General features: G+C 42.4%; 2 protein-coding genes across 4 annotated transcripts in view; both read right to left on the reverse strand.

Annotated features, from left to right (window-relative positions):
* Positions 1–4,094, reverse strand: part of LOC129841129 (F-box/WD repeat-containing protein 7) — a 202,558-nt gene extending 198,464 nt beyond the window's left edge. For both annotated transcript variants that reach the window (XM_055909246.1, XM_055909245.1), the window contains exon 1: positions 3,673–4,094. The gene's annotated coding sequence lies outside the window, so the exon portion shown is untranslated. The remainder of the gene's footprint in view (positions 1–3,672) is intronic.
* Positions 4,095–9,428: 5,334 nt separating this feature from the next.
* LOC129840931 (transmembrane protein 154-like) overlaps positions 9,429–27,098 on the reverse strand; it is an 84,166-nt gene continuing 66,496 nt past the window's right edge. The window contains exons 2-11 of one of the 2 annotated variants that reach the window (XM_055908976.1): positions 25,666–25,802; positions 23,327–23,541; positions 21,754–21,825; positions 21,558–21,623; positions 21,385–21,444; positions 20,983–21,141; positions 20,523–20,580; positions 17,951–18,027; positions 17,379–17,425; positions 9,429–14,207 (exon numbers count right to left, since the gene is read on the reverse strand). In XM_055908976.1, coding sequence (XP_055764951.1) covers positions 17,391–17,425; positions 17,951–18,027; positions 20,523–20,580; positions 20,983–21,141; positions 21,385–21,444; positions 21,558–21,623; positions 21,754–21,825; positions 23,327–23,447 — 648 coding nt within the window. In that variant the 5' untranslated portion in view covers positions 23,448–23,541; positions 25,666–25,802 and the 3' untranslated portion in view covers positions 9,429–14,207; positions 17,379–17,390. Of the gene's footprint in view, positions 14,208–17,378; positions 17,426–17,950; positions 18,028–20,522; positions 20,581–20,982; positions 21,142–21,384; positions 21,445–21,557; positions 21,624–21,753; positions 21,826–23,326; positions 23,542–25,665; positions 27,024–27,098 lie in introns of those variants that run through there. The other variant, XM_055908975.1, reaches the window with a different exon arrangement.

A 27,098-nucleotide genomic window follows, 5' to 3' on the forward strand; every position in this document is an offset into this window, starting at 1 on the left:
ATTGATCATTAGAAAACCCTTTAGCAATTATGTTAGCACAGCTGAAAACGGTTGTCCTGATTAAAGAAGCAATAAAACTGTCCTTTAGACTAGTTGAGTCTCTAGAGCATCAGCCTTAGTGGGTTCGATTACAGGCTCAAAATGGCTAGAAACAAAGAACTTTCTCCTGAAACTCGTCAGTCTATTCTTGTTCTGAGAAATGAAGCCTATTCCATGCGAGAATTTGCCAAGAAACTGAAGATCTTGTACAACACTGTACTATTCCCTTCACAGAACAGCGCAAACTGGCTCTAACCAGAATAGAAAGAGTGGGAGGCCCCGGTGCACAACTGAGCAAGAGGACAAGTACATTAGTCTAGGTTGAGAAACAGATGCCTCAAGTCCTCAACTGGCAGCTTTATTAATAGCACCTGCAGGTTGGTGGCACCTTAATTGGGGAGGACGGGCTCTTGGTAATGGCTAGAGCGGAATAGGTGGAGTGGTATCAAATACATCAAACAAAGTCCTCAACTGGCAGCTTCATTAAATAGTACCTGCAAACACCAGTCCCAACGTCAACAGTGAAGAGGTGACTCCGGGATGCTGTCCTTTTAGGCAGAGTTCCTCTGTCCAGTGTCTGTGTTCCTTTGCCCATCTTTAATTTTTATTGGCCAGTCTGAGATATGGCTTTTTCTTTGCAACTCTGCCTAGAAGGCCAGCATTCCGGAGTCGCCTCTTCACCGTTGACATTGAGACAGGTGTTTTGCGGGTACTATTTAATTGTTTTAATTATAAACTTGGATTAGCTAACCCAACGTGCTGTTGGAACACAGGAGTGATGGTAGCTGATAATGGGCCTCTGTACGCCTATGCACTTATTCCATTAAAAATCAGCCGTTTCCAGCTACAATAGTCATTTAAAACACTAACAATGTCCAAAAATTTGCTTTTCTTTCAAAAATAAGGACATTTCTAAGTGACCCCAAACTTTTGAACGGTAGTGTATATTGACACTAAGGACATGAGGAAGGGGAAAGAAGAAGAATGTGCCTATTTAAAAAGATGAATATATTTTTTGTGTAGCTCTCATGCTAAAAAAGGTTGTAGACCCCTGCTCTATTACAACTCCCATAAAAAGGAGACTTACATAGCCCATATTCATGACCTAATATTAATGGTATATACTAAAGAAAAGCCACTTGACAAGGTTAACCTCGCAAAGCAATCACACAGGCATTGAAGTGAGTAAGAGTTAGGCTATACAATACATGACTCGTGTGTATAAGATGTCGGTTAATCTGTTATTGAGTAGCGACAGGCAGTATCACCTTGGTAATTCCAAGCACAAACTGTACTGAGAGAATCGTGTGTGTACATGTTTTTATGCTGTGAGAGCAGCAGCAATGATTTTGTTATCGGTTATTTGCATGGCTGTAAGAGCATGATGCAAGCCCTATGGATAAATCACCACTCGACACCAAAGGGTATTAAATGAGTGGACAATTTAATAACCAGGCCCGTAGGCTTAGAGTTTCAGAGGCCCTCAAAGAAACATCCAGCCAGTCGAAATAAACAATTTGGATTAATGAACATGAATGTGTTCCCTTACTCATCTCTTAACATTCTCCATCACCACCACAAGTGTGAAAAATGCTGTTATTCAGAAGGAAAAAACTTTGGTTGTCCCACTTCCTGGCTTTCATTAGAGAGGAGTACTGCATTGTTTTATTTATCTCTTGGAGTCCTTAAGGGCCTTCTCTCTCCCTCCTGCTTCTCTCTCTTCTTCCATTCTGTTAGTCTGTGGAGGGCCTGAGCTCCGAGGAGTTATTGAGGACTCACTGTGCAGGGAGAGAGCAGAGAGGCTCTAAGCCTTATGAAGACAGAGGGACTGAGGGAGAAAGAGAGCAAGAGGAGAGCACAGAGTTAAAAGAAAGGAATTATTTGAGCAGGAAAAGAAAAGGGTTTCCTTTATCTTACTTTCCTACTTATAATTTAACTCTATTTTGTCTTGTGCAGGGGACAGCACAAAAAGGGACCACACTGAACTGTCAAGATTGCACGAGAACCCTCAGCACCAAGTCTTGAGAAGAAAGAAACTGGCTGTAGAGACTAGCAGTATGTACCTGCCTACAGGACAATGCATTGTTATAGGCATACACCTTTATTTTGAGGAACTATAGGTGGCTATTCACGGTGCCCAGATTTGTTAGGGGAGAAACGCAGTTGAAAAGACTATTCAACTGGTGTCTTGTTTAACATTCCTAAGTGCTGCATCACATATCCTTACAGTTGTTAGAGAGGAGTCATTAGGTACATTTCATAAGGAAAATGTCACATACGGGAAGAACAATAATACATTTGACAATAGTGATTACATAAGAAGAAAATGCAGGTATTGCCGACATGACACCCTATAGTCTTTCATAAGAGTAGACACCAAGTTTTGAAATGCACTGTTTACTTTACTTGATTCACTGTGGCAACGCAGTCAAGTATGACAGTTAGTGATACTGGGATGGTAACAGTAGTTACCTCAAAACCGCACATCAAACCTAACCCATCTCTCACTCCCCGTCATTTTAATGGGATATCTAGGCTATTTTGATACGTCTGCAAAGTTACCCATACAGGTTACGTAAACAGAAAATCTTAAAGTGACAACAATATTATTTCAGTCAATTTAAAAAACATAACTAGCCAATATGAGAAGTCACTGTGTATTAGCTAGATGTATAGTTAGCACGTGTTTATTTTTTATGCATGGTTTATATGAAATTGTACATTTACAAAAAAAGAGTTGCATTTGTTATCCTCGCTTGATAATCTCGAATTTCTACATTCTGACTGATGCCATAGCCAGGAGCATGTGCTTGGCTCACACTGGCGCCGTTCCTCGCGGCTAGTAAGATGCACTCAAACGTTTACCTTACTTCAATAACCTTACGAAAAAACACTAAGCAAAATAAAATTTGATAAAGTACAATCCGATAAACGTTAGCTTGCTTAGGTATCTAACACGAAAGTCCGCTCTTACAAACTAAACGTTATTGTGCATGCATGCTGTGTTGTAGCGATTAAGTCAGGATGTTATGCTATCAGAAATTGGATGACTAGCATTAGCATAACAAAAGGAGACTGCTAGCTAGCTTGAGTTAGCGTGCGGTGCAATCTAGTTGGATAGCTAACTCACTCTCCAGCGAATCAATGAAATTATAAACCAACACTAACATAACGTTAGCATACTCCCGAAACAAAACAAGCAAAATAAACAACGTAAGACTTGTTTTTCGTGCAATGAAAGTGTGTTCTTGTCAGCCAGCAAGATAGCTAGCTAGTGCTAGTTAAAGTCCAGCAGATGGTTGGTAGCTAGCTACTAACGTTAGCTGACATGGACTACATTAGCTAGCCAGCCCCATTAGCTAGGTCAAGGTGGTCATGTTATTTATTACAAATGTATCCGTTTCGTTGCGTCTGAAAACACAGATTAACACATTTAATTCGTTCTCAATGTATATGCAAAGCTGATGTTTACAAATAGCTTAATTTAGTGAGAAACACTCTTGCAGTTGGCTAGCAAGGAATCGCTAGCTATCTCGCTGAAGTTAGATAATCATTCCGCTGCTCACTGTCTGGCCCACCGTTCTATTGTAACGATTTCTACGCCGGCACCACCCGTTTCCTTGTACCTCTTACCTCCGAAATTATCAGAGTAGAACACAGTAAAATGGACTCCGGCTCCGCCTGATGTGTCCAGAAAAACGGAGAGCTCCTCTTCAGGATACAGCTCACGTCGATGGCCCTTTTTGCCGTTGGGGTCTCCCTCCGCTTCGTATTTTCTCAGCAGTAGCTAGCTAGGCAACCTTCCCAGTTAGCCAACTGGCTAGCCTCGGATACCACTCTCAATACTTTCGCTTCTGCTTAGATATGACACCAAATGATAATATTTTTCAATTCATCCAACAGTTCGGGTCACCCACAGACAAAAAAAATCCACTCGGGGATGGTGTATGGTCCGTGTCCTACCAGCACTGAAGGGGAATTACCTGAAAATTAGACAGAGTTTATCCACTTGATGCTCTCCGCTACCTCAAGCGATAGTGCTCTCCGTTCTCTGTTCACTGACTAGTAGAGAGTTGGTAGTCGCAGGATGATGACGATAACAAAAATCATTTTTTTAGAACGACGCAAACATGTTACGTCCGAAATAGTTGTTTGAACCTGTACTGTGTAGGGTAGTTATTATAATGAATATGATTGTTTTCATATAATTGGTCCAGTGTATTAGCCTACTGTTTCTTATATTTCATACAAAGTGTGTGTGATTGTGCGCTTTATGTTTGTATCTTTTATTATTTTTTATTGTTGCATTTCGTTGGATGATGTATATCATGTGTATCCAGTACATATGATTAATACAATTTGAAACTTGAAATGCATCTGTGTGAAAAACCCAGGAGATTCCTACCAACTAATTTGAGCATAACGCTATTTCCTGGACCAGTGTTTAGCACAGCACTGAAGCGAAGCGGCTGTGTGCCCGGCATTGTTTTGCTTTGTTTTACGGTCATTTCCATGTCCTGTATCTTAATCTGCCAGGGGAAGCTAGTCTGAAGGCCCGAGATATCACTAAGCGCCAAAGAATGTGATTCTGAGGAGCATGGAATTGACACTGGCACTGAGCCAACGAAAGCTGAAAAATATGCCTCAAAGTGAGAGTGAGTGAGGGAGAGCTTTTCCAGGCCAGGCAGACACAAATAAACTAAGAGCCTCTGCGGATAACAGAGCAGCCTGGCAGTTGGAACCTTCACATGCAGGAAATCCTTATGTGGAAATTGAAAAGTCCCTCTGACTTGTCTGTCTTCATATTCAAATAGTACATTAGGTTGATTTGAGTATCCAGACAAAGGCAGAGGAATCAGTATGGTCATATTAGTTTCACATTGAAATACCAAAGGCTTTGTTGGAGTTATATGTTTAGACCACATCGCATCGGGCAACATAGAGTTGCGGAATATGAGGGGAAATTAATAACGTTAACATCCTATATGTCTCGGGACAGACCCAGGCTCCATAGAACATTTAGAATACGGCAGGAATCCATCAATGACAGAATGTCAGCTCTGTATGTTAAACCTCTGGACAGGGACACAACAGGACAGCTTATTGCTGTGACGATTCTCAATTTACACAGCGATATTCCTCACATAACTGCACACATTACTCCGATTAACATGGAGCCTAGGCTAGGCTGTCCAGACCACAGCTACAGAGGGGGAAAAAACACAACAAATGGCTTCCATCTGTTTCTATGACTGCTCCACCACTAGCATCCAGACCAGTGCTGTTGGAGAGTGCTCAGCCACATTTGGCTGTTAAGACACTCACTGGAATTGGGCCTGGCCTGTGCATTCTCATTGTGCCTTTTTCTTACAAATCATAACTCCGCTCTCTGAAATAGACAAGGCTTCCCATTCTATTTGCATCATATGTTTTTTAAAGACCAATGACAAATCCCAGATGTCTTTCATCTCGCTCACAAAGTCTGAACTGAGTCTCAACTTGCGCCGAGGTATTTCCAGGCCCGCAGAGTTCATAGTTTGACACACACCCAGTGTCCATTGATGGGCTGCTGTGTTGTGTTGAGAAATAGAGGGTCACAGTCAGTGATGGAGAACTGCTGTTGTCTGCTGACCATTAGGTTGGATGGTGGTCATGTGGCTAGTCTGTGTAATGATGGATGGAAAGTGGGTTTCATCATAATAATACAAAGCTTTCCCACATTCAGGAAACTTCTTTGCTCTGTTTTGACTAGATTAAACCATTACTCTGAGGTCAAGCCCTTACAACCGCCAACATGACCATTGGGAAACACAGCTCTTACTCTGTACAATAGGGAAGATGACGTCGGTATTGTTTGTATAGGCCTTTCCCTGTGCAGTAGTTAAATAAGCTCACAGAGGAAGAATATAGCTCAGTTGGCTGCATCAGGGTTTCTTGCTGTGAATGAAAGGGTTAACCCAGTATTGCCGGGAAAGGATCATGTGTTGCTCATCGGGCGTGCTGTGCCACACACAGCAGCAGCATAGTGCAGTGTGAGATCTCATATCTTTGATGATGAGTGCGGGAAGGAAGGGGGCTTTTCTCTTCTCGCCGGACACGACTCGTCAAGAGGGCCTCGGCCTGGAGGCAAAGTGTGTCACTATCATAGATGTGATGATACCACACACACACTTTCTCTGTTTCACACACACACACACACACACGTCTGTTTCCCTGGTGTGTACTGTGGCTGTGTGTGATTACCCTCTGCCCACTGGTTCAGTGTAGTAGGTAGCATAGATAAGCCACACACAAACAGAAAGATGAAGAGATGAGAAAGAGGTCGCCTCAGAACACCGCAGCCTCTCTGGAAAAGGAAAACATGGCTGACTGTGTGGCTGAGAGAGAGAATTGATTGGATGTGACAGTAACAATGGCTCAGGCCAGATAATGATACAGTGCACTACAGTAAGCCATGGATCCAGTACAGAGCAGAACAGACTGAGGATAGTGAACACAGAGAGAGAAACAGAAACCTGGTATGGCATTTGAATTGAATGTACAGTGTTGATATCACAGATTTCAGATGAATATATTTTTCTGCTCTGGCAGGGCAGAATGAACACGGACAAAACAGAAGGCTGACTTGATGAATGTATTGGTATCTCAGAGAGATGTATCTATCTCTGTGAACTGTCATTCATCAGTCTGTAGATTCACTTATTAGATTCCCATGAATAGATACTGTATCGTTTGTATAAAGAAAAGTTATTTGCAAGTTGACCCAATTCTCAGAAGAACTCTGCCAGCTAATCATCTTGTCTTCTATTTTTCTCACGCACAAGAAGTTGTCTTGTCATCTTTGCTCGTATCCTATCTCTTTGGATTATCTCATCTGTTTATTTGAAGTGGCCTTTGTCTGATATCAGTGAGCGTCAACATTAGGCTTAGGTCATGTTTAGGTTGTGTCAGATCACCTTGTATGAGCGGCCCTTTCTGCTACATACAAAGACACGACACAAACCAGAGCAACCAGAATCTAGCTCTGACTGAGAACAATGCTCACAGCCCTGGAAATGAACATTTGTAAGCATACACCGCTGTCATGAAGGTTACATATGAAGCAGTCTGAGGTCAACTACCATACACTGCTGTCATGAAGGTTACATATGAAGCAGTCTGAGGTCAACTACTACACACTGCTGTCATGAAGGTTACATATGAAGCAGTCTGAGGTCAACTACCATACACTGCTGTTATGAAGGTTACATATGAAGCAGTCTGAGGTCAACTACTACACACTGCTGTCATGAAGGTTACATATGAAGCAGTCTGAGGTCAACTACTACACACTGCTGTTATGAAGGTTACATATGAAGCAGTCTGAGGCCAACTACTACACACTGCTGTTATGAAGGTTACATATGAAGCAGTCTGAGGTCAACTACTACACACTGCTGTCATGAAGGTTACATATGAAGCAGTCTGAGGTCAACTACAACACACTGCTGTTATGAAGGTTACATATGAAGCAGTCTGAGGTCAACTACTACACACTGCTGTTATGAAGGTTACATATGAATCCGTCTGAGGTCAACTACTACACACTGCTGTTATGAAGGTTACATATGAATCCGTCTGAGGTCAACTACTACACACTGCTGTTATGAAGGTTACATATGAATCCGTCTGAGGTCAACTACTACACACTGCTGTTATGAAGGTTACATATGAATCCGTCTGAGGTCAACTACTACACACTGCTGTTATGAAGGTTACATATGAATCCGTCTGAGGTCAACTACTACACACTGCTGTTATGAAGGTTACATATGAAGCAGTCTGAGGTCAACTACTACACACTGCTGTCATGAAGGTTACATATGAAGCAGTCTGAGGTCAACTACTACACACTGCTGTCATGAAGGTTACATATGAAGCAGTCTGAGGTCAACTACTACACACTGCTGTTATGAAGGTTACATATGAATCCGTCTGAGGTCAACTACTACACACTGCTGTCATGAAGGTTACATATGAAGCAGTCTGAGGTCAACTACTACACACTGCTGTTATGAAGGTTACATATGAAGCAGTCTGAGGTCAACTACTACACACTGCTGTTATGAAGGTTACATATGAATCCGTCTGAGGTCAACTACTACACACTGCTGTCATGAAGGTTACATATGAAGCAGTCTGAGGTCAACTACCAGTCCAGTGTAATATGTGATAGTATAATAGTTATTAGCTGATCTGTGATCCGTTTTGCATTTCAACTGTTAACAGTTCCAGTAAGTTCAGAATCAGATAAAGTACTATTTAGGGGCAACCTTTCCCTGGGGTGTGCAGTAGAGTACCAACACGTGCAGTGCTATATCAACTAGATGTTTATTTATTTATTTCACTTGGCAAGTCAGTTAAGAACAAATTCTTATTTAACAATGACGGCCTACCCCAGACAACGCTGGGCCAAGTGTTCGCCACCCTATGGGACTCCCAATCACGGCTGGATGTGATAAAGCCTGGACTTGAACCAGGGACTGTAGTGACGCCTCTTTCACGGAGATACAGTGCCTTAGACCGCTGTGCCACTCAGGAGCCCAAACTATATCAGATATATCTGACAACACAGATGTATTTATTTTTTGATCAAACGTTTATTTTATTTATATTGACATAGGGGTACAAAGAAAATATGGAGGAGACACATTAACCCTCTGCCCTGAACCCCCCCCCCCCCCCCCCATCACTCAAGACATATTTATTAAGTAGCTCTATATACTTCTTAAATGACTTTTAAAAGTCTCCTCTAGACACTCATCAAAAAACGCCAGATGTTTCAATGATCTAAAGAGATATAACATGTTTATATGCCATATACTGTCACTAACTGTCCAGGTGAAAAGCAGAAATACTGGTGGGAGACCTTGAGCGGTAGTTTCAGACAGTACATTGGTAATGATGTAACGAGAGAGAGAGGAGGGAGAATAGGAAGTCCATCTCTCCTGGCGTTTATTCCTTATTGATATGCATTGCTTTCCAGGATATCTGTCCTTGCTGCTCTTCGCCAGCCTCCTTTAATATGAATTAAATTACCATCCAAAGAGCGTCCATCAGGTATATAGAGGCAAGAGAGGGTAGAGAGAGGGGGATGGGGGATGGGTTTCTGGCTCTACCACACATGCACACCAGTGGAGGCTGCTGAGGGGAGGACGGCTCATAATAATGGCTGGAACGGAGCATATGGAATGGCATAAAGCACATGGAAACCATGTGTTTGATAGCGTTACACTTATTCCACTCCAGCCATTACCACGAGTCCGTCCTCCCCAATTAAGGTGCCACCAACCTCCTGTGACACATACAGGGACAGACGAAGTGGCACACATTAATGGGCACAAACAAAATAGCACATCACAGATTTATTGATGATTTACAAATATGCAAATATACTGTCCGGACAGTTGGTTCCTTGTTGAAATTATTACTCTTTACTACAAGAACTACTGCTGTAACACTTGGATTACTGACAAGTATGAGGACCTAATAGAGATTGAGGGACCAAATTCACTCCTATGACCATAAGCAAATATCAATATTTGTATCAAATCAAGCACAATATACACATTTAAAAAATATACATGCAAGTAAAAAACAAGATCTTCCACATATTTACAATGAAAGTTACTGCAAAATACTGACTGTCACATAGAGCTGAGCATAACATTTATACATTGATGTGAAGAGAATTTGTAGATTCAGAGTGCATATCAACAACATCACTATCATTGGAGGAAAAACATATTCAACCAATGAAAGACAGTGTACCATCAACAGGAATGACATGCTTAGGAAGTAATGACAGTAATTGTGAAATTCTGTTTCTCAAAGAAAATCATGGAAAACAAAACATCACAAGACAGTCACTGTATATAACAACACAACTGAAATTTGCACTCTGTGAAAATATCTCGCAGACTATCTCAGAAATTACCTTCCCTAATCCCTCTTGAATTCTAAACAGCTTTAGCATTGCGTGACGCGCATGAACCAAAGCAAAGCAGTGTACCAGCAGTTCTCAGTTATCTCATGCATAACACGATAGACAGGGTTTCGTAATTAGAGTCGGAGTTTGTGAGAGCGAGAGAGACAGAGAGAGACAAAGAGAGAGAGAGACAGAGAGAGAGAGAGAGAGAGAGAGAGTGAAAGAGAGACAGAGAGATAGATCCACATGCAGTCTGTGTACTACAACCAGAAGGGACAGAGCAGAGGAGAGGAGGAGAGACTAGCTAGTCTTTAGCATAAACATTTGTTGAGGCATCATATCTATCACGGGACTGGGTTAAAGCCATCATATCTATCATGGGACTGGGTTAGAGCCATCATATATATCATGGGACTGAGTTAGAGCCATCATATCTATCATGAGACTGGGTTAGAGCCATCATATCTATCATGGGACTGGGTTAAAGCCATCATATCTATCATGGGACTGGGTTAGAGCCATCATATCTATCATGGGACTGGGTTAGAGCCATCATATCTATCATGGGACTGAGTTAGAGCCATCATGTCTATCATGAGACTGGGTTAGAGCCATCATATCTATCATGGGACTGGGTTAGAGCCATCATATCTATCATGGGACTGAGTTAGAGCCATCATGTCTTTCTTGGGACTGGGTTAAAGCAATCATATCTATCATGGGACTGGGTTAAAGTCATCATATCTGTCATGGGACTGGGTTAAAGCCATCATATCTATCATGGGACTGAGTTAGAGCCATCATATCTATCATGAGACTGGGTTAGAGCCATCATATCTATCATGGGACTGAGTTAGAGCCATCATATCTATCATGGGACTGAGTTAGAGCCATCATATCTATCATGGGACTGAGTTAGAGCCATCATATCTATCATGGGACTGAGTTAGAGCCATCATATCTATCATGGGACTGGGTTAGAGCCATCATATCTATCACGGGACTGGGTTAGAGCCATCATATCTATCATGGGACTGGGTTAATTAAAGCCATCATATCTATCATGGGACTGGGTTAATTAAAGCCATCATATCTATCATGGGACTGGGTTAATTAAAGCCATCATATCTATCATGGGACTGGGTTAATTGAAGCCATCATATCTATCATGGGACTGGGTTAATTAAAGCCATCATATCTATCATGGGACTGGGTTAGAGCCATCATATCTATCACGGGACTGGGTTAGAGCCATCATATCTATCATGGGACTTGGTTAAAGCCATCATATCTATCATGGGACTGGGTTAGAGCCATCATATCTATCATGGGACTGGGTTAAAGCCATCATATCTATCATGGGACTGGGTTAGAGCCATCATATCTATCATGGGACTGGGTTAGAGCCATCATATCTATCATGGGACTGAGTTAGAGCCATCATATCTATCTTGGGACTGGGTTAGAGCCATCATATCTGTCATGGGACTGAGTTAGAGCCATCATATCTATCATGGGACTGGGTTAATTAAAGCCATCATATCTATCATGGGACTGGGTTAATTAAAGCCATCATATCTATCATGGGACTGGGTTAATTAAAGCCATCATATCTATCATGGGACTGGGTTAGAGCCATCATATCTATCATGGGACTGGGTTAAAGCCATCATATCTATCATGGGACTGGGTTAGAGCCATCATATCTGTCATGGGACTGGGTTAGAGCCATCATATCTATCATGGGACTGGGTTAGAGCCATCATATCTATCATGGGACTGGGTTAGAGCCATCATATCTATCATGAGACTGGGTTAGAGCCATCATATCTATCATGGGACTGGGTTAAAGCCATCATATCTATCATGGGACTGGGTTAGAGCCATCATATCTATCATGAGACTGGGTTAGAGCCATCATATCTATCATGAGACTGGCTTAGAGCCATCATATCTATCATGGGACTGGGTTAGAGCCATCATATCTATCATGAGACTGGGTTAGAGCCATCATATCTATCATGGGACTGGGTTAAAGCCATCATATCTATCATGGGACTGAGTTAGAGCCATCATATCTATCATGGGACTGAGTTAGAGCCATCATGTCTATCATGAGACTGGGTTAGAGCCATCATATCTATCATGGGACTGGGTTAGAGCCATCATATCTATCATGGGACTGAGTTAGAGCCATCATGTCTTTCTTGGGACTGGGTTAAAGCCATCATATCTATCATGGGACTGAGTTAGAGCCATCATATCTATCATGGGACTGGGTTAGAGCCATCATATCTATCACGGGACTGGGTTAGAGCCATCATATCTATCATGGGACTGGGTTAATTAAAGCCATCATATCTATCATGGGACTGGGTTAGAGCCATCATATCTATCATGGGACTGAGTTAGAGCCATCATATCTATCATGGGACTGGGTTAATTAAAGCCATCATATCTATCATGGGACTGGGTTAATTAAAGCCATCATATCAATCATGGGACTGGGTTAATTAAAGCCATCATATCTATCATGGGACTGGGTTAGAGCCATCATATCTATCACGGGACTGGGTTAGAGCCATCATATCTATCACGGGACTGGGTTAAAGCCATCATATCTATCATGGGACTGGGTTAGAGCCATCATATCTATCATGGGACTGGGTTAAAGTCATCATATCTATCATGGGACTGGGTTAGAGCCATCATATCTATCATGGGACTGGGTTAGAGCCATCATATCTATCATGGGACTGAGTTAGAGCCATCATATCTATCATGGGACTGGGTTAGAGCCATCAAATCTGTCATGGGACTGAGTTAGAGCCATCATATCTATCATGGGACTGGGTTAATTAAAGCCATCATATCTATCATGGGACTGGGTTAATTAAAGCCATCATATCTATCATGGGACTGGGTTAATTAAAGCCATCATATCTATCATGGGACTGGGTTAATTAAAGCCATCATATCTATCATGGGACTGGGTTAGAGCCATCATATCTATCATGGGACTGGGTTAAAGCCATCATATCTATCATGGGACTGGGTTAGAGCCATCATATCTGTCATGGGACTGGGTTAGAGCCATCATATCTATCATGGGACTGGGTTAGAGCCATCATATCTATCATGGGACTGGGTTAGAGTCATCATATCTATCATGGGACTGGGTTAGAGCCATCATATCTGACATGGGACTGGGTTAAAGCCATCATATCTGTCATGGGACTGGGTTAGAGCCATCATATCTATCATGGGACTGGGTTAGTTGGCTGTTGGAATAAGACTATATACCATCTGGTATGGCTTTACTGTGGGCATGGAATATGTGTTTATGTTGTAAAGGGGAGGGCCTGTAGGATCTTTGGAGGTCAAGTTCTGATATTGTTGTCTGGGTGTCAGAACATGGCTACCGACACCTGCTTTCAGCAATAGTTTTATACGTTTTACTCCACAGGAGGCTGCTGAAGGGAGGACAGCTCATAATAATGGCTGGAACGGAGCGAATGGAACGGCATCAAACGCATGGAAACCAAGTGTCTGATGTATTTGATAGCATTCCACTCATTCTGCTCCAGCCATTACCCCGAGCCCATCCTCCTCAATTAAGGTGCCACCAACCTCCTGTGTTTTACTCCTTCCTCTCTCACTGCATGACATTCTGAATACAAAAGCCAATAAAACAATCACATAAAAAGTGTATATGAACTTGAAACAATGACTAAAAAGCCACTGTACTGAGTTGATGGCGTTGCAAAAAGCATTCATTATTAGGCCTACCACAATCAGGATCCGTGTAGTGAAAGGACTATTGCCACACACTGTTTCTCCATAGAGTCTATACCACAGTACAATTGACGGTGGAGTGCGCAGATTTTAAGATGTTACGTTCTAAGAACGTTTAACTTGTGCATTTATTGTTACTTGTCTTTTGTTTATGCTGAAATGGAAAATAAATTCAGCATTTCCTGTTTTTTGCAGTCACCTTGGTGGAGGTGTTGCTTTCTCGTTGTCAATGTGGTCGGTTGATGACGTTGCCTTGACATTGACATGAATAGAAGAAGCCTGCAGTGCTGCTGGGTAACAGACTGTCCTTCCCTGCGATGGGGAAATGTCCTTTGTCACCGGCAGTACAGCAAGAGGACGGTTGGGAGAGAGAATTGACTGACTCCATGACTCTTTAGGGACTAGCCTAGAGGAGACAGACAGACAGGGAGAGGTCATGTGACTACATACAGTACAGTACATGTTCATACAATCAATAGAATAACATCCTTCATTGGAAGGAGTGACGTGATGTTTTAACATTCGTTTGGTTGTCACACCAGACCCTCTGACCTACAGTATCACAAGCCAAAGGTCCTTGGGAAGGAATGAGAATGATGTCATTTCACAATCAGATACATTGATCCTCTAGTCTACACCAAACTGTCAATAAATCCCCCATTGGAAACAACAAATACTTACAGTTGATTTTTATGTAGTTACAGTAGGTCTACAATAGGGCATGCTGTCTACAGCAGTGGAGGCTGGTGGGAGGAGCTATAGGAGGACGGGCTCATTGTAATGGCTGGAATGGAATTATGGAACGGAGTCAAAAATGTGGTTTCCATATGTTTGATGTGTTTTATACCATTCCATTCATTCCATTCCAGACATTACAATGAGCCCGTCCTCCAAATAGCTCCTCCCACCAGCCTCCACTGGTCTACAGTAGGCCTGCCCTACACAGTTAACTGAGAGTAATCTATGACCCTCCACCCTTATGGCACGCTGCAAACCAACAGAACCCTGGGGGAAAAAAGCTGTGTGTGAATGACGTGAGCTCACAGCTAGTCTAATGGACCTTGACCCTCCCAGCCTTTCTGAGAGAGAGAACAAGGGGCCATCCCTACGCCCTGTTGCGCCACACTTCCATGCATGCCTGTGGTAATCGCTAACAGATGTCAGGACTCTTCCTGCTTCAGAGGGTTAGAAGGTTACGATGGGTACAGAGGAGAGGAGTAGGGGACAGAGTTCAGCAGTCACTGTGTGTGTGTGTGTGTGTGTGTGTGTGTGTGTGTGTGTGTGTGTGTGTGTGTGTGTGTGTGTGTGTGTGTGTGTGTGTGTGTGTGTGTGTGCCCTTATGTCAGTAAGTGAGGCATGTGCTTGTGCAGTCATGTGTATTTTTCTGTGCATGTGAGTGTGTGTGTCAGAGAGATAATAGAACCATGTGTGGGAGTATGTGAGACTCTGTCTCGCTCTGTATCTGTGTGTGTGTGTGTGTGTGTGTGTGTGTGTGTGTGTGTGTGTGTGTGTGTGTGTGTGTGTGTGTGTGTGTGTGTGTGTGTGTGTGTGTGTGTGTGTGTGGCCACCACGTATCAAAACAAGGTATGCAGGAGGAACAGAAATGACTGTTGTGGTGGGCCGGGCGACTGCAGGTTGACTTCGGGCGTTAGTTGAGCTGTGTTTCCTCTGACAGATTGGTGCAGCTGGCTTCCGGGTTAGGCGGGCGGTTGTTAAGAAGTGCGGTTTGGCGGATCATGTTTCGGAGGACGCATGACTCGACCTTCGCCTCTCCCGAGCCCGTTAGGGAGTTGCAGCGATGAGACAAGATCGTAATTGGATCGCAATTGGATATCATGAAATTCGGAAGAAAAACAGGGAAAAATACAAATCCCCCCCGGCGCACAATTGGCCCAGCGTCATCTGGGTTTGGCCGTCATTGTAAATAAGAATTTGTTCTTAACTGATTTTCCTAGTTAAATAAAGGATAAATACCTGCGCATGATGAGTATGTACACTACCGTTCAAAAGTTTGGGGTCACTTAGAAATGTCCTTGTTTTTGAAAGAAAAGCTATTTTTTTGTCCATTAAAATAGCATCTAATTGATCAAAAATACAGTGTAGACAATGTTAATGTTGTAAATGACTATTGTAGCTGGAAACGGCCGATTTTTTATGGAATATCTGCAGAGGCGTACAGAGGCCCATTATCAGCGACCATCACTCCTGTGTTCCAATGGCACGTTGTGTTAGCTAATCCAAGTTTATCATTTTAAAAGGCTAATTGATCATTAGAAAACCCTTTTGCAATTATGTTAGCACAGCTGAAAACTGCTGTTCTGATTAAAGAAGCAATAAAACTGGCCTTCTTTAGACTAGTTGAGTATCTGTAGCATCAGCATATGTGGGTTCGATTACAGGCTCAAAATGGCCAGTTCACAGAACAGCACAAACGGGCTCTAACCAGAATAGAAAGAGGAGTGGGAGGCCCCGGTGCACAACTGAGCAAGAGGACAAGTACACTAGAGTGTCTAGTTTGAGAAACAGACGCCTCACAAGTCCTCAACTGGCAGCTTTATTAATAGCACCTGCAGGTTGGTGGCACCTTAATTGGAGAGGACGGGCTCTTGGTAATGGCTAGAGCGGAATAGGTGGAGTGGTATCAAATACATCAAACAAAGGGGCGAAACTTTCAATGGGGACAGAGGGGACATGTCCCCCCCACATTCTGAAATTGCATTTTTGTTCCCCCGAGCCTTATCATTGGAATGTGATACAAAATGAGGCAACGGTGTGCTTTAGGACCATGTGGACGCCTCCGAGCGGTCGGGTAGGCTGTTTGGAGTGTTTATCCGACTGGATAAAAAATAAAATAATGTCCCTCCCACTTCTAAAACAAAAGTTGCACCACTGCATCAAACATGTTGTTTTTAAGTGTTTGATACCATTCCATTTGCTCCCTTGGAGACATTATTATGAGCCGTCCTCCCCTCAGCAGCCTCCACTGACCAAGGCCTGTATTTATAAAGTGTCACAGAGTACGTGTGCTGATCTAGGGTCAGGTCTCCCCATCCATGTCCATCTTAGTAATTATTATCTAAAAGGCTAAACTGATCCTAGATTCTTTCTCTTAATCAAATGATAGACTGTTGAGTTTCATGTTACAGTAACAGCAGGACAGGTCAACCCACGTCAACAGCAGCAGGTCATGTTATTATTTCACCAGGACAACACATTATGTCATCACCAGGCTGTCTGTCCTCCCTCCCTGTTCCTGAGTTGCATTGATGGGTGTGACTGACGCATTCACCAGTCACCACCGTGGACTCTATTCAATCCGTATTACAGATATTCAGCGTTAAAGCGTGATTGAAATGTTAACGCAATATTCCACGTTAGCTGACTACGTTCACGGTAAACGCTGCCTATGTCGGCTCAATGGGGAATTACCTTTACATTTATATCGCGCAATCTGTAACGATTCAGTGATGCAGATTGAATAGAGCCCATGATCTTATCCTGCGGCGTTGCTACATAAACAGCAAAGTGCAGTAGAGTTGACTACTATAGTGTTAGTAAATAGCAGGTGTACGTTTACCATGATCTCATGTTAGATCCCTTGTCCAGAGTCCATTCGAACTCCACCTAAAAAAACAAATTAACAGCTCATGTGACGAATACAATATCCCTGTATAAATCACAAACAATATGGACATTTACAGTCTACGAATAGCTTTCCTATCAGTATGTACTTAGATATTTAAAGTGCACATAAAAAAGGAATTGACTCCAGTCTAGTCCACGTATGAACGCTATCGTCACACTTGCAGTGGCTCAGTAATAAAGTATACAATGGCGCCCTCTATTGGAGAACAGTTATACTCTACCAACCTGTTTTCACAGTAGCATTTATCAGGGAAAGGCATGTGATTACATACGTCCAAATTTCAATTACTAAACAGGAGTGAGTAGTCAACAGAGTTTAAAACAGACAGATCTTCTTATTGTGAACCAAGAGTAGTCTAATGCTTGGAAAACAAGCACGACCATTGCCAACTAACATACAAGATATACAGCCTCAGCTCAGATTGTTCCAGTTATACATTATTTTCAAAGATAATTATTAGTGGGCTGCTATACATTTTCTCTTGGGGTTTTTAGATGACTCACCATCTTTATTCATCCACTGTTCCAGGTCTTCCATCTCCAGCTCCAACACAGAGGGGACATCATCCTCAAACATGGGCCTGGAAAACAGCCAACATAGCCAGCCCATCATATTAGTGTTATGACATTCGAAAATGACAAAATAAAGGGACTAAAATGAAGGGAGTGTAGAGGGGGAAAAAATACAAACATCCACTGTTGAGGTATAAAGACAATCCAAAACAGTTGAGGGGTTTCTCACACGGTGTACTGGTCTCAAATTAAACTCCTTAGGAATATGCTGTTTTCCACTGATTTCCACCCAAAACTGTTGGTATTTGAATAGGCACTGTCCTTCCCTCCAACAGAGTTTGACATAATTTTCTACTCAAGGCCATTTGAGTGGTAGTATTGCTGATTCTCACAGGAGGGCGCTCTCGTCATTGATTATAGTTTTCTGTCAACGTGCTGAAGTCATCATGGACACATGATTGGCTTAGAGAGAGAGAGCGTTCATATGCAGTGTAAAGTTTTGACAGGATATCGCTTTTGATGGTTATTTCCTTTATGCTAGTCTTTCTCTTACACTAAAGATACCTTAGTCATACCGTACATTCTCACACGGAGGCTGGTTACCAGGGACAAGGTGTCATATCATAGCAGGAGGAACTTGAGGTTTGCCATATTTCTGCTGAAATGCTCTTTCATAAGTTCTCAGGCTAATGTGTAAACACTTAGATTCACACATGATACTTCTTGACTATATACTTTATGTCAGATATGAGAGACTGGTGTGTGTGTGTTTGTGTGAAACAACTTGTTGAGGAAAAGAGCACACGCATGCACGCACGCACACACGCACACACACACACACACACACACACACACACACACACACACACACACACACACACACACACACACACACAGGCCTGTTTCAAACTCCTCAACGTCTTTCTTTCTAAACAGGAAATAACAAACAGAGGTGAGAAAGGGTGAGGTCAAAATCATACCAAGGAAACAGATTTACCGCCTATTACGAATTTGAGTGACTGCAACTTGAAATGTATAGAGAGCACAGTCAAGACAGCAGTAGCCTAGATACAGTGCATTCGGAAAGTATTCAGACCCCTTGACTTTTTCCACATTTTGTTATGTTACAGCCTTATTCTAAAATGTATTCAATTGTTTTGTCCCTTCATCAATCTACACACAATACTCCATAATGACAAAGCAAAAACTGTTTTTTAAACATCTTTCCAAATGTATAAAAAAATCACATTTACTTAAGTATTCAGACCCTTTACTCAGTACTTTGTTGAAACACCTTTGGCAGTGATTACAGCCTTGAGTCTTCTTAGATATGACGCTACAAGCTTGGCATACCTGTATTTGGGGATTTTTAGTTCTCTCCAGAGATATTCGATCGGGTTCAAGTCCGGGCTCTGGCTGGGCCACTCAAGGACATTCAGACTTGTCCCGAAGCCACTCCTGCGTTGTCTCGGCTGTGTGCTTAGGGTCATTGTCTTGTTGGAAGGTGAACCTTCGCCCCAGTCTGAGGTCCTGAGTACTCTGGAGCAGGTTTTCGCCAAGGATCTCTCTGTACTTTTCTCCGTTCATCTTTCCCTCAATCCTGACTAGTCTTCCAGTCCCTGCCGCTGAAAAACATCCCCACAGCATGATGCTGCCACCACCATACTTCACCGTAGTGATGGTGCCAGGTTTCCTCCAGACGTGACACTTGGCATTCAGGCCAAAGAGTTCTATCTTGGTTTTATCAGACCAGAGAATCCTTTTTATTATGGTCTGAAAGTCCTATAGGTACTGTTTGGCAAACTCCAAATGGGCTATCATGTGCCTTTTACTGAGGAGTGACTTCCGTCTGGCCACTCTACCATAAAGGCCTGGTTGGTGGAGTGCTGCAGAGATGGATGTTCTTCTGGAAGGTTCTCCCAACTCCACAGAGGAACTCTTGAGCTCTGTCAGAGTGACCATCGGGTTCTTGGTCACCTCCCTGACATTGGCCCTTCTTCCCTGATCGCTCAGTTTGGCCGGGTGGCCAGCTCTAGGAAGAGTCTTGGTGGATCCAAACCTCTTCCATTTAAGAATCTATTTAGTGTTTTTTTTAGGTTAACAGTTTTGGACCCTTGTGTACTAGGCAGTAGGTGAAACTCACTACACATTAGCACAGTTGACATTATTTATTTCTGCTGTGTTCTTGTGGACCTTCGATGCCTTTCCAAATCATGTCCAATCAATTGAATTTACCACAGGTGGACTCCAATCAAGTCGTAGAAACATCTCAAGGATGATCCATGGAAACAGGATGCACCTGAGCTCGATTTCGAGTCTCATAGCAAAGGGTGTATATACTAACTGTATGTAAATAAGGTATTTCTGTTTTTTGCAAAAATGTCTAAAAACCTGTTTTCACCTCGTCATTTTGTGGTATTGATTGTAGATTGATGAGGGAAATACATTTAAAAATATATATTTTAGAATAAAGCTGTAATGTAACAGAATGTGGAAAAAGTCAAGGGGTCTGAATACCTTCCGAATGCACTATATAACTCATAGTGCAGTGTTCAATACTTACATTGGAACGTTTTCTGTGTCATCGCTACCATGCAAATATTTATCCTCTTCTACATGATCTGGAATAGGAAACCATCCTTATAGCCAACATCGTGCACCATCTCATAAAGTAATGTCAATCATACTGTGATATCAATGTGAAATAATCTACAGTGGATCTCCTTTTTACATTAACAATATCCACTCATACATTGTATACTGCATTGTGGTTGAGTATACAACTGTAGGCCTACACACTATTCTAAATAGGTATGCACAAAGCTAAACATACCCCAACTCAGAGCTGTTTTTTACAAGTCATAGTGTTGTAAAGTACCCATGCAATGAACAGGACGACTGAATAGTACAATACATCTAGTCATAAGCAGATCTGTCATGGTGTGTGAGAATGGGGCCATGTCGCCTGTTGCTTCTCATCATGTGGACATATTTCCAGCTATAGCACAGTTCTCATGACTTACCACAATTGCTCTTTTCTTTCCGATTCCATCTGCGGTTGATTATGACTACGCCCACTACCATGGCGATTATCACGACCACCAGCACAACAGGAACCAGGATGAAGGTGAGACTCAGACTGTCCTCCAGTGGTGCTTCAGAGGATTTGAGCTGATCCTCCCCTGGAAGAGGAACCATCACGGTGGGAAACTGATCGTGTTGCTACAGATGTAACACCTGCTTGTCTGCAATGTTTCTGCAGTTATTTTCACCATCTCAATAATCGTTTCTAACACACGGTTTTCTTAAACACTACATCCATTTTGTTGTTTGTGTTCAATCAATCAAATCAATCCAGTTTATTTTATAACGCCCCTTTTACATCATCTGTTGTCACAAAGTGCTGAGGTACGGATGTAATATACCTTCTGAATTGACACCTGGACTGAATCCAGAACCAGATTCAGCTTCAGTCTCATATCCCTCTGAAATGACATAAAATGAAATGAAAAACCAGAGGGCCTTTTTTTGCTGTCATGCAAGGCTCTGATGGAAATCAGGTAACGGAATTGTGTTATGGAAACAGGTGTAATCTCACCTGAAGGACTCTCAGATGATAGGTATGAGTCTGGTGTAGGGGTAGCGTCACTTACAGTTGGGATCACTGGGGACATTGAGAAAAGTATCAACACAAGCACATCTAATGCCAAACCCGTTGGAAAGGGACAGTTATGAGCTATTGCCACCAGGTTGTGTTGGAGGAGTATGCACAGCAGATAACAGCTAAAGCTCACCTGAGAACCCAGCATCATTTTCTGTTTGTGTTTCTTCAACAGTCTTTGTGTCCTCATCAACCTGGCAGAACACTACAATGAATGAAAGAGTCAATGGTTAAGCAACATAGGGCCAGGAGTTTTTCCTTATAACACGACCTGACCTTAAGCCTACTGTATAACGAGAGCCAAGGGAAAAAAAACACCACCCTAGTTTTATGCAATTTAGAATATTTGGGATTCATAAAAAACCCACGAAAGACTCCACTATGTGCAAACTACACTGAGTCAGACAGTGTGATACTGTTCCCCAGAAAAAGGAGTTTAAACAGTCATCGGATCTTTGGATGTGAATCAGTTTGGGCCTATCAGTAGTGTACTTGGGTTGAGAGCTGTGACCTTAATCATGTTTAACAAAATGGGCCTATGTGTGTAAATGGGTTCCAAAGGGGTTCTTCAGCTGTCCCCATAGGATAACCCTTTTTGGTTTCAGGTAGAACCCTTTTTGGTTACAGGTAGTGCCCCTTTGGGGTCCATGTAGAACCCTCTGTAGCTGGAACCAAAAGCGTTCTACCTGGAACCAAAAATGGTTCTTCGAAGGGTTCTCCTATGGGGACAGCCTGATAAACCTTTTAGGTTCTAGATAGCACCTTTCTTTGTGTAGGTTAACCCCGGACATTCCAAGAACCATCACAGACACTTCTTACTGTAAATGTTTGGGCATGTACAGTGTAATTCAAAATCTATGTGTTGAGGAGGCATGGGCATGTCTTTAAAAACCCTTCCAAATTAACATATCCCTTGATTACCAGCTAGTGGTTACAGTGAAAAAGGCAAGGCACATATACTGGCAGTAGACTCTATGACTCATTAAACTAAAAAGAAGTATCACACAGATGGAGATAACATACACTGCAGAGGGAACAAACTGTACCGTTAGGCCTCGGTAATGCCATTGCGGAAATGTTTCTGCAAATGGTTTTACTACTAGCAAAACACAATGTTCTCGTTCTTTCGGTGAAGATGGGTCTTTTGAACTAAAACAGGAACGTCAACGTTTCACTGTGTTTATAGCTGATTCTTCTCATTCGTAACTAACTACCCGTTGCAAGAAGGGATGTGAACTCAGCCTCTTTCACAACTGAAATGTAACAGAGATGTACAAAGACAATAACATCCGTTTGAATAGAAGTGAACAAGCTCTCGGAGAGCTATTCAAATATTCAACTTCAGAAAGCATTGTGAAGCAACTCAGAGACACATGTAACCATACAGCAGCGATTACTCAGGTACGCTGTGTAAGACCTACTGGATAGAATACCATGTAGTCAAAAGGCTTAGAACTTTCACTATCTCTTCATGAAACGTGTCCACACATATTTCAGCAGCCACCACCCGCCAATATAAACCACATTTCAGCAGACTATTACATTCTCAGGCAAACTGAAAAAAAGAGCAGAACAGAGAGACACCAAGAGAAAACAGACAGGTAATGAAAGTGAGTGAATGTAGGAGAGTAGAGAAAGCCATGAAAGCTCTGTTTCCAATGAGCAGTAAGGGCAAATCATCTTTCCAATCCACAGTCCACACCTACCAGTCCCTGCCAGGCAGGCTGTCAGAGCCAGCAGCAACATGATCGACGATGGGGTCATTTCCCTGTGGCCTCTCCTCCCTCTCGTCCTTGTGTTACCATGGACAGGGGCAGCAGCAGACATGGTGACATTGTGTGGTGGTGGTGCCCATTTCCTTCTGCCTACTAATGTCTGTCACGGCATCCTACTTCCTGATTCGGGGCTGCTTTTGACTCACCTAGAGACTCACCGAGAGGAGGAGGAGGGAGAGAATGAGAGAGAGGGCGAGGGGGGAGAGATAGAGAGATAGGGAGGGAGGGAGGGAGGTAAGAGAGAGAGAGAGAGAAAAAAAGAGAGGGAGAGATAGAAACCTAGAGTACACAGCCACATAGCTAGACACACCCAGCTGGATAACTCTTGCGGATGTGATGCAATTAACTGTGTGCCTGTAGCCACAAGCCTGGCAGCTCCTCTGCTCTCTGCTGAAGCAAATTCCTCCCAGTTAAGGTATTCAAGCAATCGGGGCATACCAAAGAGAAGACAAGAGCACAGCAAACTTACTAAATGGGGGAAAGGAAAATGTTTTGCTTAGTTACATTCAGTAAGGAGCAGCTGGTAGTTGTTCTCTGTTACACTGGTCTTCTGAAGGACCAGGTAAGCTTCTGTTTGGATTCGAATTCAAACCGCTAACAGGGTGAGAATTGAGCTCTGAAAGTTGTATACTGTACTATCTATGGATATGTCGTTATACCTCATTAACCTTCCCCCATACCTTTATCCACCTATTCCATAAAGCATAGCCCCGGCCATGACAAGTTTAGACATGATATCACAGGTGAATGATTTTTCTGAGTTGAAACATGTTCAGAGTTGAGACTATAAACACAGAAGCTTCCAACTGATACAGACTTTTAAAGAAATGTTGGCCGGCAAATAAAAAGTAACAGTACACACCAATGCGAATGAGGGTTTGGTGATACATAGTTAGGTTTGGGGTTATCCGCCGTACTTAAATAGTTTTTTACAATTATTATTTTATACATGTGTATTGATGATGCAATGTATTATAGACATGTACCATGTTTGACCATGACTGTTTTTAGTGTCTCAAAACTGTTGTGTTCCACAATGTGTTTCATCATTGTGTATTATTGTATCATTGTGGAGGGACATTTTAATACATTTTTTAAACTCTAAGTCTAGTTGTGATTCATGGATGATGCAATTTAGGAAAATCACAGAGACATAATCCACCAGTCAATATAGGCTTTGGTCGATTAATATATTTCCTCTTTCTATCAATACTGAAGGCTTTTAAACATATTTATGTATTCACCAGCTGTGTCTAGTCTGGCAAGAGAACTAGGAGGCCAGCATGCCAGCGGATTTAATACGTCTAACTTCTATGGTCCATTAGCGCCCCCATGTGGTACAGTGTAATATGAGTTCATGAGAATACAAAAGACTGGCACTGTGCTCCCATTCGACCTCAGATAAAGTCATCTCTTCTACCTCTAACTCTAGTGGAGTTGCAAGTCTGTGACCACTCAATTATATTATTTCCACAATAACGAACTAAGCTGTTGGTGATCCCAGTTGGCCTGTTTAGAGATAACCTTGAATAAACTTTAATTAGCATACATTGTCTGTATAAGATTATGACCGCAGTTAGAGTTCAGAGCGCTGAGGAGATTAATATTGAACGTTTCCATGGTTTTAATTAATTAGGCTAAACAGAAAATGCTTTCGCTCTAAAAGGCAGTGAGTGTGGAGATGAAATGCTTGTTCACATCAAGCGTTACACAGAGACATAGTGGAGTCAGCCTTAACCTCTATTGGATTGGTGTCCCCCCCCCCCCCTCCCCCCTGCGGGACAGTTGAGTTAACGTAGGCTAATGTGATTAACATGAGGTTGTAAGTAACAAAAACATTTCCCAGGACATAGACATATCTTATATGGGCAGAAAGCTTAAATTCTTGCTAATCTAACTGCGCTGCCCAATTTACAGTAGCTATTACAGTGAAAGAATACCATGCTACTGTTTGAGGAGAGTGCACAATTATGAACTTGAACATGTATTAATAAACCAATTAGGCACATCAGGGCAGTCTTGATACAACATCTTGAACAGATATGCAATGGTTCATTGGATCAGTCTAAAACACATACACTGCTGCCATCTAGTGGCCAAAATCTAAATTGCGCCTGGGCTGGAATAATACATTATGGCCTTTCTCTTGCATTTCAAAGATGATGGTACAAAAAAATGCATGTTTTTTTCTTTGTATTATCTTTTACCAGATCTAATGTTTTATATTCTTCTACATTAATTTCACATTTACACAAAGTGAGCTAGCGTACCGGAAGATTGCTGGTATCAAATCCTAGATGCCGTTGTCTTCCGTTGTGCTATTGAGCAATCCACAACAGCTGCTCCATGGGTGCCCAGTGTGGCAGCCCCCTGCTCCAACCTCTTCAACCTGTAGGCCTATACGTGTCTTTCGGAGGGGTTGGGATAAAGCAGAAGTCACATTTTAGAGTGAATCAAGCAGATTCAGGGTCTCTAGTCACTTTGTTTTCATGTATTTATTGATGTTTAACATCCCTCTGTGTTAAAATAGATGTGGTCAGAGGCTGCCAAAGTGGATGACGTTATTCCTTTTCCGTTTCCATGGAGACGTCAATATCTACAGCTATGCAAATTAATCGTATCAGCAGTGAATGGGAGGATTTTATAACCATGGCTACCTAAGTCAACAAGCAAATTCCTTTCATGACAAAACTGTTATGAAGAAGCAAAACCGCTACTGCTAATAATAAAATGAAACCTTTAACATGCATCCCTCCCTCCCTCATGAAATATATGATCAATTGGTGCATAAGCACCAAGCATAATAAGTGAATTCAAGGAAGGGAGGAAGAAGGCAATTTTAAGTATTCAAACAGGACCTACATTCCATTGGTTGCAGTGGGATAGATTGTCCACCGGAGGGCAGTCCAGCCCACCGTCCTGTTGGTCGTACTGCGAGCGCTGCAGCCTCAATCAGTCAATTAAACCACTAACCTTTCCTGTCTCTCAACGGAGAGGGAACAACACACTGGAGAAATAAAAGTGACCAATAAATCTAAGACTTAATAATGCATTCAGCACAACTTTTTACCCCTTTTACCTCAACACATCTCTCACTGCAATACAATATCGATCCTTAAAGAAACAACCGCTGCTCCTTCCTGCTAAAGGGACAGAAAATAAGGCAAAAGAGTAGAACAATATCTCACTTCTAAAGAGGGAAAGCTAATTTACTCCCCAGACTCAGCATAATAGCCTATGCAGGGCGCAGTGGATGTAATGGTTGGTCCTGACAGGGGGATCGTAGAGGGTCATAGGTTACGTCCAAAATGGCACTCCATTCCCTATAGTGCACTACTTTAACCAGAGCCCTGTTCAAAGTAATGCACTACATAGGGAATAGGGTGCCATTTCAGATGCAACCATAGAATGCTATTGACTGTGGATGTTAGTGTGAGGATAATTGGCTAGCTGATATACAGTATGGCATTGACAGACATTGTGACGTACTGGAGGACTTTGTCGAGTCAGAGAGACATACTGTCTGATGCACAAGTGTATCTCTTTATAGTTGTTTTCTTTCCTCCGTCATCCCTCCATCATCCCTCCGTCATCCCTCCGTCACTATCAGAGCAGGCTGGTGGGAGGAGCTATAGGAGGACGGGTTCATTGTATTGGCTGGAATGGAATAAATGGAACGGAGTATAACATGGTTTCCAGATGT

Source organism: Salvelinus fontinalis, chromosome 42 (genome assembly GCF_029448725.1).
Source record: "Salvelinus fontinalis isolate EN_2023a chromosome 42, ASM2944872v1, whole genome shotgun sequence".
Taxonomy (NCBI): domain Eukaryota; kingdom Metazoa; phylum Chordata; class Actinopteri; order Salmoniformes; family Salmonidae; genus Salvelinus; species Salvelinus fontinalis.